Source organism: Geotrypetes seraphini, chromosome 3 (assembly GCF_902459505.1).
Source record: "Geotrypetes seraphini chromosome 3, aGeoSer1.1, whole genome shotgun sequence".
Lineage (NCBI taxonomy): Eukaryota > Metazoa > Chordata > Amphibia > Gymnophiona > Dermophiidae > Geotrypetes > Geotrypetes seraphini.
The window spans coordinates 349,651,732-349,668,517 of NC_047086.1; the positions used below are offsets into that span (position 1 = coordinate 349,651,732).

The window sequence follows — 16,786 nt, forward strand, 5'->3', positions numbered from 1 at the left end:
ACCTTAGTTTGTAGGTTTTGTTTTTCGGCGACATGCACGCTTTCCCAAAGAGCCGCGCATGCGCGGCTGCTCAGTGTTCAATCTTCTGCTCTGCTGCAACTTCCTGTTTCCGGTTGCGTCAGAGCAGAAGATCGAAACTGAGCAGCAGCGGGTGCGCGACTCTCTGATAGCGTGCGGGTCGCTGAAAAAGAAAACCTACAAACTAAGGTGAGGAGAAGGGAGAGAGCTGGCTAAACACTAGGATCGATTGTGTGCTGCGGGGACCACGCGATCCTTCATGCCTCACTGTGGGGACAAGACCATTCACCGCCCCACGGGCGGTGAATGGCCTTGTCCCCGTCGCCGCAGCGACTGCTAGTTCTCGTTCCCCGTTTTGGCGGGTGACCCGCGGCTAAAATGCGGTGGCCGCGGGTAAACCGCCACCGTGTCATTCTCTAATCTCAAAGTCCCTCCTTGAAGGCCGCAATCCAGTCGGGTTTTCAGGATTTCCCCAATGAATATGCATGAAATCTATTTGCATACAATGAAAGCGATGCATGCAAATAGATCTCATGTATATTCATTGGGGAAATCCTGAAAACCTGGATTGCAGCCCTCGAGGAGGGATTTTGAGACCCCTGGCTTAGAAAGAGGTGGCTGAAGGATGGATATGATGGAGGTCTACAAAATTCTTGAGTGGAGTAGAATGGGTAAAAGTGAATCAATTTGTTCTTTCAAAAATTACTAAGACTAGGGGACATTCTATAAAGGAAGAAATTTTTTTTTTTACTGAAAGAATAATTAAGCTTAGGAACTCGTTACCAGAAGATATGGTAATAGCAGTTAGCATATCTGGCTTTAAAAAAGGTTTGGACAAGGTCCTGGAGGAAATGGGGATTGGTAGCATAGGATCTTGTTACTATTTGGGATTCTGTCAGGTACTTGTGACCTGGATTGGCCACTGTTGGAAGCAGGATACCTTTGGTTTGACCTAGTATGGCTATTTTTATTTTGATATGGCCCAGGTTATGATGAGTATCAGTGGCCAATCCAGTATATTATATTTTCTTTGCTAAGTTCCACTATATATTGTTTTGCATTGTGATTTATAATCACATTTCTATTTTAATTGGACAATATCTTTTTGTCCACCTTTAAATTTTTTTAAATCACTGCATTCATTTTTTTTATGCCCGTTTATTTACTGGTCTTCAATATGTGATGATGTCTTGCGTTCTACATGTTTCATGGTTTAAAGTGTTTCAGTACACTGATTCTCAAGCATTGCCTGTAGGGTTTGAACCTGCAGCTACACCACTAAAACAACAGATTCTAATTTAATGACCTTAGTTTGTAAAGGAGAAAAATTAACAGGAGAGTGTGATGCAGTGGTTAAAGCTACAGCCTCAGCACCCTGGGGTTATGGGTTCAAACCCACGCTGCTCCTTGTGACCCTGGGCAAGTCACTTAATCCTCCACTGCCCCAGGTACATTAGATAGAATGTGAGCCCACCGGGACAGATAGGGCAAATGCTTGAAGTATCTGTATGTAAACCATTAAAAAAAAAAAAAAAAATGATACAGTTGCGCAACCTTCTCTTTCAACAAACTTTCAGCTCTAGAAACCACTAGCCAATATTTACTAATGAGATTTCCTCTTTAATTGTGGGTAGGTAAGAGAGGGATTCTACTGCCAGAGCTCAAAGATACGCCTTCAAGGGAGGAAACATGTTCACAGTTGGGGGAATAGCCACCAGGTGCTTATCTATAGATCCATTACCTAGAGATGTAGAGGTAGTAATCGTCAATGTCTTTAAGCTTATTTTTCTGTTTAAATTTATTTTGCTTTTCAATATGATAAAAGTTCAAGAATGCTCCCAAATACTCCAAAGTGCTACGGAGGAACATGCCTCTTTGGTCATTCACCTTCAGACATGCCTCAGCAGCCAAGTGCCTTGGCTCACTCAGCAGATGTACCAGAGGTAAAGAGCAGTTGGTGATGTCACTCATGCACCTGATATCAATTGTCTCTCTCTACCACAGTTCTCCTTGCATTACTGTTCCACCACGTGGCTTTCAGGCTCCACATACTCATAGCCTCTCCCCTTTTATCTGTAGTTTGGATTATTTTTCCCTTATGTACTTCATTTTGTACTTGATCTCGTTCAGTTTAATCTTCCATTTAGATGCCCAGTTTTCTGGTCTCACAAGATCCTTTCACAAATAACTCATCCTCTGCTGTTTTAATGACTTTGAATAACACAATGTGCCTCAAGTAGGTGATCTTGTGCGCTTCATAGTTCTGACCAGCTAGATCATAACACCCTAAATGAATGGAACAGAGAATTCTTTATATCTCTTTTCTGGACCTTCAGATGGCAGTTGCCAGACCAAATCCAATCACCTTCAAGTTGGATCTGAGTCACCTCATCGTTGGCCCATTGAAAATTTTATATTAATTATTTGCACCAAGTGTTTCATCCAGTAGTTCATCGATATTAAATCAAAGTGGCACAATAACCATCACTTACCTGAAATATGTTAATTTTTTGCCGTTACAGTGATTGTTGCACATAATGCTTCATACTGCCGCCAATCGTTTAGCACTTCCGTTACTTCCAACGTAACTTTATGTTTTGCTCAGGGGGGGGGCTGCATCAGGGAAGTGCCTTCTACAAAAGAAAATATTCAAACATCAGGAGGGTAAAACAGCCCACCATCATAAGTCCAATACATGAAACTTTCTTCTTACTTTCAGCATTTAGACTCATCCAGCTACAACACGCTATGGTTTTTAACTGTTTTACTGTTCAAACTGTACTTATCTTAAATGGACGATCAACACGCCAAAGTACATTTTGATTTTATTTTGTTGTAATTGTTTGCACTGCACAGAGCTATCTTGAATAGTAAAGGAGGTTTTTTTTATGTTGATGAGGTCAGACATACTCTACAACCTTTTGCCTATTATTTGGGAGGCAAAGGGAGGGATCTAAGACTTTTTCCTCCTTGCTAATTTTTTGATAGCATGTGCTTTCTAAATAACAGTGTTTGTAATAATGTTTAAAAATCTTTTTTTTAATTTTTTATCTTTATTGATTTTCAAAGCATATAAAAACTGCAACAATTATACATTCAAAAATATCAAAGAACAGCACTTACATCAATTAACTAAAACAGCTTACCCTCCCCCCACCTTTCCCTCCCTCCCTCCCTACCTGGATGTGTGTGGAAACCAAAGTAATTCAGAAACTAAGTTATTAATCAATCCGTTGTTTAACAAATGACTCCAATGGACTCCAAATCTCTTTAAAAATCTTACTATTCCCAGATTGTTACGCTATCATCCTTTCATATCGATAGTATAAACAAAGGGCTCCTTTTACTAAGCTGCAATAGCATTTTTAGCGCACACAGAATTTTAGCGCATGCTAAACCTGCACTATGTGGCTAGAACTAACGGCTTTGTAAAGGAGGGGGCATATTATTCATTTATTTAGCCCGTCCTCCCAAAGGAGCCCAGAAGGTGGTGGTCTCACTACAAAAGCCATAATTATATAAAAATGCACAACTTAACCACCCCTCTCTTCCTGCTCCATCTCCAAGATCATCTCTAGTACAAAGGACAGGGAGCATGACCTAGGGCCACAGCATACCAACACTGCCCACAAACCCAAACTAGTTAAACTATACCAAAAATCATCTTGCTTCCCTCTGGACAAGGCAGTCCAACTCCTTCTTCCAACTTGGATATCGCATGCATTCAGCCTCCATCACACACTGAGCACCCTTCCTCGCACACATTCAGGGACCAGGGGAGAGTTGCATGGGAATGGAGTTTGCGGTAACCCCACAGTTACTGTAGGAATCTTTCCAGGGGGATTTTACTTACACAAAACTGATGCCTCTCTTCAGTGGGTAGTCTGCTGAGTGTGTACACTGTGTGGCAACCAGAAGAAACAGAAGATGCTGAAAAACAGATCTGAAGAAGATTGTGTTATGTCAGGGGGCAGTTCTAGAGGTCATACTCAGCAAGTGCCAGTCACCATGTACACGTACGTGCCTGATGATTGGTGAGTACAACCTCCCAAGCCCACCTCCTCATTTGTAAGATCGCTGTTGCAGCACAAAAAAAAGGAAGGCTAGCCTGGCATTACTGCAGGAACACACGGGAATCCCATGAACCTGGAGGGGATTCCCGTGAATCCTGTTTCTGTGCAGCTTTCTACTTGAGAGCAATTGTAACTATATGTATTCTCTGTGGATATGTGCATGTTTTATAGTATGCATCAGCTTGCAGTTCCACCTAATGCCCCTGGGAATGATTACAAGCAGTCAGCATAAAAGTATGCACGAAATTGTCATCTCAAATACTTTTACACATGTATAAAAGACATTTCCCGTATGTAAGACATGCCTCAAGTTTTATGAAATGCCATCTAATTCATGCAACAGATATGTTCATGTTATATATTTTGTGTAATAAAAAGCTAATTTAAACTAAACTAAAACTTAGCTTTGTATACCGGGTCATCAACCAAATGAGGAGCTCGACTTGGTTAACAATAATTTAAAAAGATTAAAAAAAGGAGAAAAGAAACAAAATCAATGGAAAAAAAACTAATGTGGATGGTTTCCAAAATATTTTGCAAACAAAATAGTCTCTGAAGTTTTACGAAAGAATCAAAAAGAGCTGGAACCCCTTAAGATAAAAGTAATTCCATTCCATAGTTGAGTTAGTTTGAAAACAAAAGATGTTTCTTAATTCCTTTAATTCCCTTTGCTGAAGCAAAAGAAAGCTTGAATCATCGGGTGCTTCTTGCAAGAGAGAATCTATAAGCATTCCAAGATAAAGGGACAAAAGGAGCAAAAATACCATGTAGGATTTTGAAAGTGGTACATACACATTTGAAATGAATCCTGAGATGGACAGGAAGCCAGTGAAGGATTTGAAGCAGAGGAGATATATGATCAAATTTGTTTTTTTCAAAGATTAGTTTAGCAGTAGTATTCTGTATCATTTGGAGTCTTTGCAAGCAGGTCTTACTTAGACCCAGATAGACTGCATTACAGTAATTTAGCCAGACCAATATGATAGATTGGACCAGAACAAAAAAGTGCTGTTGATGGAAAAGGGCTCTGACCTTCCTCAATATTCGAAGGCTAAAAAAGCACTTCTTAATGAGAATTTATTTGATCCTTGAAAGTAAGCGAGGAATCTATGAGAACTCCCAATATCTTGGAAGAAAATTAAATCTGCAAGAAAATCCCAGAATCCAAAGTCACAATTGGGGAAGAATGTCCAATTTTGGACCCAGCCATAAAAGTTTAGTTTTTGCAGCATTTAGTTTCATCTGGTCCGACATTGCCCATGCTTGGAGTTTGGAGATGCAGTGATTTATTTTATTTTAGGGACGATACATAGATCTGCCCTCAAGCCACATCCATGTTTTAATTGATTGATTTACCCTAAAGTGGTTGCATATGTTACTGCTCAAGATAATCATCCCCTTAAAGAATTATCCCCTCCCCTTTAATATGCATCCTCAAGAGTTTGATCATTTTATCACCAAATGTGTTACATTCCTAGATTTAATCGTGAATTTATTCGTACAGTGGTATGTTTGGAAAAATCAAACCATCTACTTACTCTCTTCTGTCACATTACCATTACTGGTACTCTTGATCAAAATGTTGGTGCCATGAGCATTTTAAAACTGGCATGCAGGTTTCATTTTAGATGTTGCTAGCTCCTGATTGTTTTGATAACATTCTGGGTACCAGAAAATTTTGAAGGTTGAGGGCTCTGACAGCTGCTATTTTTTTTTTTTAATGCCTCAGTTGGCGACTGCAAAACAAAAGAACAATCCATCGGGTTTGCACTGAAAAAGTCAAAAGGCCAAAACAAAAAGAAAAACTGCAGGTACGATGTGCAAGGTATAAAAGTCTAGACTTTATTGGAAGAAATACAATGTAGCAGTCCAGAACAAATGGTCCTCTTGTATGAGTACAAGAGGACCATTTTTTCTGAAATGCTACATTGTATTTCTTCCAATAAAGACTAGACTTTTATACCTTGCATATCGTACCTGCAGTTTTTCTTTTTGTTTTGGTCCGTTTGAGATTGTTAATATTGACATACTTCCACTGCTTCTGTTTCCACCATGTGCTGCCTGATTCGCCAATTCTAATTGATCCACTGATTCATCTCAGTGAATCGATTCACTTTCTAAAAATATTGAATCGATTTGAATCGATTCACTTAAATATCGGACTCACCGATTCGGTGAGTCCTGACTCTTGACATACATTACTTCTGGGCCTCCTAAAGTAGCAGCAGCGGTGACAGTGACTGGCTTGGCAGAGGCAACGGCAGCACGGTAAACAGGCTTCTCCTGGCCTGCTGCTGGGGCCTTCCCTCGGCTGCATCACTGATGACATCACTGATGACGCAGCAGAGGGAAGCTCTGGCAGGCAGGCTGTGAGAAGCCAGTTATGACGCAACCTTTGCCAAGCTGGTCACCACCACTGCTGCTGTGACTTTAGGAGGCCCGAAGGGGAAAGGGGGGTTCAGTTGAGAGGTGCTGCACAGGGGAATAGGAGGGAAGTATGGAAAGCTGCTGCACAGGAGATAGAAGGGATGGAAAGCTGCTGCACATAGGAGGAGAGAGGAAGAATTGGTGGAAATGGGATGGAAGAGAGAGATATCATGCATATGGTGGAGAAGAGAGAGGAAGAAATGTTGGACATAGGTTAGAGGGCAGAGAGAGATGATACATAGGAAGAAAGAAATGGTGTACATGATAATGAAGGGGAGGAAGGGAGAGATGCTGCATAGAGGGGAATAGAGACGTTTGACCCAGGGCACAAGGCAGGGAGAGAGAGATGGTAGACAGTGGGGAAGAAACAGAAATGTTGGATATTGCAGTGGCAGTGGAAGGGAAGGTACAGAGATGGAAGATGGACGGTGAGCACAGAAAAAGAAGAAATAGTCAAATGGGCCGGCGAGTTGACAGAAGACAAGCAGAAACCAGAGCCTGGGACCAACATGATTTGAATAATAAAAGGACCAGACAACAAAAGGTAGAAAAAATAATTTTATTTTCTATTTTGTGATTACAAGATGTCAGACTTGAAAAGTGTATATCCTTCCAGAGCTGGTGCTAGACAGCGAGTATGGGCTAAGACCTAACGGAGAGGAAAAGTATTTTTTGTTTATTTTGTTTACACTACAGCGCCGGCATAGGGCTGGAGAGGGCAAAGTAGGCTGGGGTGGGTGAAGAGGCTACAAAATAAATCCACCAGAATGTTTGAAAAAAAAAAAAAAAAAATGCCCTATTGGGTGGGAAAAGTGAATTGAATCGAAAAATCAATTCAATAGGCCAAACTGAATTGAATTGAAAAATCTTTCCCTGAAATGGGCAGCACTAGTGGAAACCAGATGCAGTGAGCCATGATTTCTTTTCGTTGTTCAGTACTATTAATGTGGTGGTTAGCAGCTACTGTAGCTTTTTTTTTTTTTTAATTTCAGGGTGGAGAAGTTCATGATGGCTCCGATCTGATTGGTCCTGCAGAACCATTTTCAGATTCCTTGACCGACAGCCTTTCCGACTGCAGTACTGAAGGTTTGTATTCAAACCTGGGTGATGCTATTTGTAGTTATTGTCTTTGCCTGTTTAAAAGTTCTATAATATTTGAACATATCTTCTATAATAATAATCTTTGCTGGCTCCTTCTCATTGCTATGTTTTTAAGGGCTCCTTTTACAAAGGTGTGCTAGCATTTTTAGCGCACGCACTGGATTAGCGCGTGCTATTGCACGCGCTACCTGAAAAACTGCCGCCTGCTCAAGAGGATGTGGTAGCGGCTAGCGTGCGGGGCATTTTAGCGCACGCTATTCCGCGTGTTAAGGCCCTAACGCACCTTTGTAAAAGGAGCCCTAAGTCTCTGGGTTTCTCACAATATTTATCTGCAGTAGGGCTCATTTCAAAGGTTGCTAACACACACCTGATGTTTAGCACAGTTTTCTACAGTCCTTGTATGTGTTTGGGAGAATTGATAGTAATTCAGGGTGATGTTAATGGTTTGCCCTACAAATGGCACTTGGAGGACAGAGTGAGGACTCCACTTTTAAACTCCTCTGGTTAAACCGTCTTCATGTTTTGTACCATGTACTCCATCAACAATTGAATGCAGTATTTGACAAGAGACAAATAATACAGCCACACAGCAGACCACTGAGTGAAATGAAGGAACTTGGGCTAAGACCACACCAGAGCTCTTGATTTTGCTATCAGGTTTTGGAACATACTGCAAGAAACTGGGGAGACATAGTGATAATCTGTTATGTGCTGCAGGCAGCTTAAAAGTAATTTAGCATGTAAAAATGTCCTATAAAAAATTACCAAAATGCAAAATAAAAAAAAAAAAAATGTAAATCTCCTTTGAATTAAATTAGGTCCTTCTCCTTTCTATGCATTTAAGTGGACTAACATGGCAACCAGGTTACTTTCCTGCCTGTAACAGGCTAACTTTAGCATCTAGTGTGTGATGTACATTTTCATAGCCTTAATTTTGCTTATATGTATATCTGTGTCTGTATAGTTTAATCACAATCCTTTTTTTTTTTTTTTTTTAAACTTTGAGCCAATTAATGTGTAGCTTTTGACTGGAGAGTCTGATGTCCAGTCAAAAGTAATGAGAGCAGAAGAGGGAATGATGGGAGGTGCTCCAGTAGTGTAGCCCAGGGGTCTCCAAAGTAATATGATTTTATCCAGCTCGCGGAAGAATTGTGCGGAAATGCACCAATTGGACTAATTTTCCAATGAGAATCCGCAATAAAAAAACCCACGGGGTGTTGATAGATTTCAAATGCATTAATTAAAATTGTGTTCAAAATATATTGATATTCCATATTATGTTAATATTAATATTCACAACTTTATGTAATACTGAATTGTAATTGTATACTTTGCGGTATTTCTTTGTACTTGTTTGGCCTCAACTGACTGTCAGTTTGCAGCGTTGTAGGTAGCTCTTGTATTGTGACTAATCTTTAAATTGAATCTGGAAGTTCATTACTAGTTGTTGCGGTTAATTGTGATGAAAATATGAGAATTTGCTGGTAGTGTTTATTGTCATTTAATAAATGTCAGAACTAATCTCACATTTATGCAGCATTTCATTCATCCAGAATTACAGGCTGTCTTATTGATCCTCAGCGGGCCACCAGGCACTCAAACTTCTTTCATAGTGCCGGGCTTTATGCTCCCATTCGTCAACGCTCAGTTTGCGAGGCACGATTTGTGGGAATGTTTTGCTTGTCTTGCAAAACACTCGCAAACCGCGATACTCGCAAACCGAGGTTTGACTGTACCGTTAACCGAGTCGAGCTTCTATTGGTGATGACCCGGTCTACAAATCTAAGTTTTAGTTCAGTTTAGTTAACAGTAAAATAGCATGTCTTAAAAGTAGCCCTTGATGATACCTTCCCCCCTAAATCTATCTGTTTTAAGGAGGACTAGAAAAATAGCTGTCCTACAATAAGCTGCTAAAAAGAACTTTAAATTAATTAAATTATCAGCTTGTCTTTATCCACAAACTGCCCAGTTGGATATTGAGTTGAATAAAAGTCCACTCATTGTTCCAACTATGCTCTCTAGTATTCAGAATTATTCATGGGTTGGCACTATCTTACTTACTGCCATTGGTCTGCTCGCCGCCTCCTTTAAAGACATAGCATAATGTAAATCAATTGATTATCCATTTTCCTTATGCAGTGAATATATAATATAATATAAACAACTTTACTCTTCTTTGATGTCATACCAAGCAGTGGAAATTTGGAATGCTTTGCTGCTAAATCTTAGACTGAATTGAGATTACTTAAGCTTTAGAAAACATCTAAAACCTAATCTGTTTAAGCAGTTTTTAGTTGTTTAGTCTTTATTTTTAATTATTCTTATGGCTTTAATTTTGGTCAACTATTATGTCTCCCAGGATTTATCCTGTTTTTTGTTAACCACAGCAAACTGTCTGACATTTGTATATAAGCTGTTGTATTATATTGATATCTACCTATATGTTATCGAGGCAGATCTATAAATCTAGTAACTTATAGAATTACACCAGAATAAAATTGTTAAAATTTTTTGGGGTCTGTCAGTTATCCTCTAGATGGCAGTATTAGCAGGGAACAAAAAAAAGATTATCTGATAGATAACAAAATCTTTGAAGAAAACAAGGGAGTCTACAAGTTTAAGTTCTGATGCAGGCAAAAATGAAAGATTACAGTCAACTTTAAAAGTAACTTTTATTACATAGCAAGAATAGGTCAAAAGTGTGGAGAGACTCAAAAGGAAATATAAACATCACAATCTTAATAAAAACCCAAACAGTAATAAATAACAGAACATTTTATATGTACAGATTTCTTATGATGCAGAAAAATAAAAAAAAGTCAAGTAATCAGCCATGGGTGTATTGTTCTGGAGTCACTTTGGCTTATGCTTGACCCTTAGCTCCGCTTTGGACATTTGTTCTTTCACTGCTCTTAAAGACATTTCACCAGCACTTCATCTATAGCAGTGGTCTCAAACTCGCGGCCCGGGGGACACATGCGGCCCGCCAGGTACTATTTTGAGGCCCTCGGTATGTTTATGACAATCACAAAAGTAAAATAAAACAGTTTCTTGTCATGTCTCTTTAGCTATAAATTACAATATTATTATTAAGACTTAGCCAAAAGGAAAAATTTATAAACTATAAAGAGTTTTATCTCATGCAAAATTGTAATTTCTTTAATAAGACATTAACTATTTTTTTTCTGAGGTCCTCCAAGTACCTACAAATCCCAAATGTGGCCCTACAAAGGGTTTGACTTTGAGACCACTGGCTTAACTGTAACCATGACATCCTGTTTGTCTTTGTGAAGCAGAGCTGAGCTTGTGATGTCATAATGCCTCATTCCACCAATAAGAGCCAGCCTCATCAGTGATGTCACAATGGCTTGATTGTCCTGTTCTCCCCTCTGCCCTCCAACCCAGCCAGCAGATTAACTGTTCCCCTTAACTCAGTGGTCTCAAACTGGTGGCCCGCCAGGTACTATTTTGAGGCCCTTGGTATGTTTTATCATAATCACAAAAGTAAAATAAAACAGTTTATTGATCATATGTCTCTTTAGCTATAAATGACAATATTATTATTAAGACTTAGCCAAAAGGAAAGATTTATAAACTATGAAGAGTTTTACCTCATGCAAAATTGTCATTTCTTTAATAAGACATTAACTATTTTTTCTGCGGCCCTCCAAATACCTACAAATTGAAAATGTGGCCCTGCAAAGGGTTTGAGTTTGAGACCACTGATCTATAGTGTCCGTGTGTACTGTATCAACCCTTCAAGACTCTTGATAAAGGCACAGACACCGAAACACTGCCAGTGTCGAGTCTATGAATTTTGTAGCATATTTATCAATAAAGTGACTGCAGAAAAATACACCTGTGGCTGATTACTTGACATCTTATCCTCACGACTCCTTTGTTATGTGCACTTTCCTCGTTGTTGAGGCCTTTCTTTGGCTGTTTCTTCAGTGGAGAAAGAAAAAAACCATTTATCAGAATGAAAGAATTAAAGATGAAAAAAAAAATTAAAGAAAAAAAAAAAGATTGTGAATTTCTCTTATGTGTTTTTAGTTGTAGCTCAAGGTGAGTTGCATTCAGGTGCCGTAGGTATTTTCCTGTTCTTAAAGAGTTTACAATATAAGGGGTACTTTTACTAATGTGTTTTGAATTTTGCAGTTTACAGTGTCTTAATGCAAGAAATTAATATGTGGTAAGTGCAGATTTAAGATAACACCCATTAGGAAGCATGTCCAGCATTTCTTTTGCAGATTGTGCATGAAAATGTCTATTAGTGTGTGGCTCCCTTTTTGCAGGTAGGATACATTTAATGTCTCTATTTAGGAGGTGCTAAGTGGACCTGCCCCAATTGCAAAATTGTTATTACACAGTGGTTACTTTACATTAACTGCAAAATACTCTCCATGTCCATTCTCCACCCATGCATTGCCTTGCCTAGCCTAGTTACACCCCATAATACAAAATGGGGCCATTACAGAGAAGATGTATTGTTGGCTCGTATTGATAACCTTGAGAGAGGGAACTGTAAGTAAATGCTAATCATTAGACCTAAGAATTCTTGTAGGGGCATAAGGGATTAAGAGTCTATCGATGAAGGCCAGGGCTTTATGAAGAAGGCAGTTAAGGGGTTAATAGACATATTTTATAAGATATTCTGTGAGAAACTACCACTGACCATTCTGAGTAGCACTTCCTTTTCTAGTGAATTCACCCTCATCACATGTCCAAAATAGGTTTCTGTCTGGCAATCTTGCCTTCCAGGGACAACTCTGGGTTTATATGATCAAGAACATCTTTGTTGGTGATCCTAGCTGTCTATGGGATCTTTATAGGATGCCCTAATGCCTATAGGATTCTAAATGGGTTGGCATAAAAAATATCAATGTTACCAGCCAGCGGTGGGTTTACCCAAAGAAAAAAAAGCATTTCTTAGCAAAAGTGGAGAAAAAGCCTGAAGCACTGTATCAGAGATGGCAATCAGTAGTGATTTCAAGCTGCTCACTTCTTATCATAGGCAGTATAAAAATTCCACACATTAATGCAAATTTCAAATGAGGACTAAGCCTACCACTGCGCACAAGGTTTAAACAGAACAGTAGAAAAAAGATTTTACTCAGCTTTAGGGTGTTAACAACTCCTTCATAGCTGCATTGACTCCTTTTAAACAACAGGCCTCGGCTCTTCAATACTGCAACACCTTAATGGAGAAAATCCCAGCACGTTGAATTCAAGGCTCTGACAAGGCCTTTGTTTCGCCGGAAAATGGCTGCATCAGGGAAAATTTTCAGACAATTATAATCACTGTACTCCCATGCACTGTCCTATATAGGTTGCCCAGATGTGGCTGTGGCTCCCAGATCCACCTATAATCCAGTCAGTTAGATGCTATCAATTAGGTCTTAACAAGCTCTTAAATGGCAGTCATTAGGACTTATGCATGCATCTGCTCTATTCTATAACATATGTACCTGAATTTCATAGTGTGCAACTCAAAAGTGGGCATGGCCATGAGAAGGCATTAGCGGGTCCAGCACATTCCTAGAAATTATGTGCCATGTTATAGAATACCTGCATTTATGTGCTTAACAGCTTTTGACAGGTGTACGTGCTTGCGCCCAAAGTTAAGTGCAGAATGCGCACTAAGCTCGTGTTTTGTAGAGGTTGCTTCACGCAGAGCATCTTGGCAGAACATTATCTTAGCACAGATCATAACGACACCTAACCTTGGGTGCCGTTTACTGAATCTGGCACTTAGTCCCTGATTCTATAAAAGACGCCTATAGTTAGGCTCTTAGATTGGTGCGCCTAGCCAGTCCAGGTACCGGTAACTTAATTTTTTTTTAATTGGCACTAATAATTGAAAGCACCATTGGAAACCAATTAAAAATGATTAAATATTAAATATAAATTAATGTGCTGGTAGGTGCCTACCACTTCCAGGTAGATGTCTACACGGCAAGTAGGTTATGTGTGTATTTAGGGCGGAGATTGGGCATGGACTGACATAGGCGCCAGTAGACACCTACCTTAGGTGCACTCAGGCCAAAATGACAGTGGCCTTAATGACAGTGCACCTAAGGATTCAATGCCTACTGGTGCCTAAGAATGCTTAGGTGCTGTTGGGCATGATTCTTTAAACAGTGCCTAGTGGTTGATTAACTCATAAGCACTATTTGTCAGATGCCATTTATAGAATCAGGACCTAAGTGCGTAACGCACTTAGAGTCCCTGAGGTTTGTACCTGAGGCAGTGGAGGGTTAAGTGAATTTCCCAGAATAACAAGGTACATTAGTGTGATTTGAACTGGGCTGCTCAGGTTCTTAGCCTGCTGCTTTAACCATTAGGCTACTCCTGCACTCTTAGGGTGGGAGGCAGTCTCAGATATTTGTATAAATTATATCATATCAAAGAAAGAGAAGATTTATTAAGGGGAATCTTTATACCACTTTGAAAGATGTAGACTGTCTAAACGAATCCAAGAAGTCTCCGTGCCAAAAAGTGCTAGAAATGGATGTTTGGTGATGATGCCTACTTCATGTGAACTGCATCAAACACACCGGCTTATATAATACCATTAAAAAATCGCCAACCTCCCTTAGAAGAGAAGAGCTTAAGGTAGGTTGATTGGTGATCTGGCAGTAGAGCATGCAGAATCCTCATTTGAATTGATATTGAAAGTACTGTATATATAAGTCGATCCGAATATAAGTCGAGACCCCCCTTTCCCCCCAAAAGGAGGAATATAAGACGGGCAGCTTAATATTCAAGTGTCCTGCCCCGTCAGGCTCTGCGCACAGCCCCTTCCTTCCTTCCTTCCCTCCCCTGTCAGGCTCTGCACCCAGCCCCCTTCCATCCTCCCCTCCCCTGTCAGGCTCTGCACCCATGTGACTTTCTGCTATTCGTATGGGACACTATAAGAAATCAATCAGCTAAATATAACGGAGCTAAACCGAAAGCAACTTTGTAACGTAAGCAACCTAACTTAAAGGTAACACGGGCTTCCATTTGTTAAAACTACAGGTCAAAAAGCCAATCTTTTAGCTGCTTTTGAAAAGCAATCTTAGCTGCCAGAGCTAGTTTGCCATAGCTTTCAAACAAAGATTTACAACATAGCAAGAATCTGGATGGTGTTCATAATAACCCAGAATTCTGAATAATATATGCTGGGATGCCAGGTAGAATTTGAAAATGGCTAGAGAGAGAACTTGAAATGGTCCAGAGAAGAGCGACTAAGATGGTTAAGGGGCTGGAGGAGTTGCCGTACAGCAAAAGATTAGAGAAACTGTGCCTCTTCTCCCTTGAACAGAGGAGATTGAGAGGGGACATGATCGAAACATTCAAGGTACTGAAGGGGATAGACTTAATAGATAAGGACAGGTTCACCCTCTCCAAGGTAGGGAGAACGAGAGGGCACTCTCTAAAGTTGAAAAGGGACAGATTTCTTATGAATGTAAAGAAGTTCTTCACCCAGAGAGTGGTAGAAAACTGGAATGCTCTTCCGGAGTCTGTCATAAAGGAGAACACTCTCCAGGGATTCAAGACAAAGGGGTCCTTTTATCAAGCTGCGGTAGGGGTTTGACGCGTGTTAAACCGCCTGCCGCGCTAGCCGCTAGCGCCTGCATTGAGTAGGCGTTAGTTTTTTAGCCAGCTGCGGGGGTTAGTGCATGATGAAATGTCCGACGGGCTAACCCCGCTAGCGCGGCTTGATAAAAGGACCCCAAAGTTAGATAAATTCCTGCTGAACCAGACCTAAGGGCCGCCGCGTGAGCACGATGAACCACTGGTCTGACCCAGCAGCGGCAATTCTTATATTCTTATGTGACAACCCCTGCTTCAGTGAGTGAAAGGTAGAAAATTGGCAGTCCCAAAACTTACACAGTCTACAATCCATCAAAGAATTTTAGCCACCACCATATTCCAGTGTTAGTCAGATGTGTTGAAATAAAATCTTGGAGAATGTTGAATGCTGTGGATAGATGCAGTAAAATTAACAGGGGTTTCCTCCTTTCATCTTCACCCATCTGAACATTATCAACACAGGCCTGTAAAGCTGTTCTGTACCTTTACTGGGATAAAAACCCACTTGGCATGAAAGTAGGATGTGCATGTTTATAGCTGATTTGCCTAAACAAACAAAAAATAACAGTACATTAAACACTGGACTATAATGTTCAATAGAATTAGTATCAAACTTTCCTTTTTTTCAATATTGAGGTTATTACTATCGCTCTCAAAGTTGGGCTAACACCTCACGCTTGAGGCATTTACAATATAGGTTAAAAAGGGGGCTAGCTCACATGGCAGTAGACTAGACTGGTGAAGGATTTGGAAGTTTGCATAATTTTTTCTCTCTCAGCAGACATTGATTAATCCTAGATAGTTTTGTATCTTATTTAATAGTCTGAGATCCTTGTATATCAACCCTCAAATCTTAATCAGGCCTCTTTATTGATATGCAGGATCTGGTAGGTCTGAAGACCTTTGCAAACCAAATGAATTTGATAATTTTTTTTTTTTCTGAGAATAAATCACAGTTCAGATAGGTACAGTACTAATAAAATAACTTGGTCTGTTTGAAACATTAATTCATTGTTCTGAACATTTCTTTGGTGGAGCAAGATATACTGTATAAACAGCACAGTCTGAAGGCCCCATGATTTTCCTTATTTATGTTTTCCTCCCAGTAACGTGGGTAAGAGAAAGGGCAATAGCCCTCCACGGTATCTAGCTTTGGCCCCCATGAACTGACATGTGCAGCTTCAGGTCAGGGCGATATTGGTGGCCATAGAGCAGCTGCTGGGGTACAGGAAGGAGTCTACCATCACGGTGTCCTCTTTGACCTTGAAGATCTTATTGAGTGTGGACAGTAGGCAGCCTCCTCCAAACTAGAGGTCTGCACGGGAACGGGGATCGTGGGAATCCCCCCTAACCCACGGGACTCCCACGGGGACCCCCCTCTGGCCCATGGGACCCCCACGGGGACCCCCCTCTAGCCAATAGGACTCCCATGGGGATGGAAGGCTTTGGAAGCAGGGTTCGTCCATATAATATAATGGACACGTCAGCCTTAGTAAAAGAGGGGGTTTATAAGTTAATTACCTGAACAGAAAACAAAAAAAGGGTTCCACCAAAGAGATTCCACAAGGAAAGAAGCAGCGCAAATACAA

At 40.3% G+C, this 16,786-nt stretch overlaps 1 protein-coding gene across 7 annotated transcripts in view; it reads left to right on the forward strand.

The window, feature by feature from the left end:
* RPS6KC1 (ribosomal protein S6 kinase C1) overlaps positions 1-16,786 on the forward strand; it is a 272,706-nt gene that overhangs the window by 38,767 nt on the left and 217,153 nt on the right. For all 7 annotated transcript variants that reach the window (XM_033936540.1, XM_033936545.1, XM_033936541.1 and 4 more), the window contains one exon: positions 7,511-7,604. In XM_033936540.1, coding sequence (XP_033792431.1) covers positions 7,511-7,604 — 94 coding nt within the window. The remainder of the gene's footprint in view (positions 1-7,510; positions 7,605-16,786) is intronic.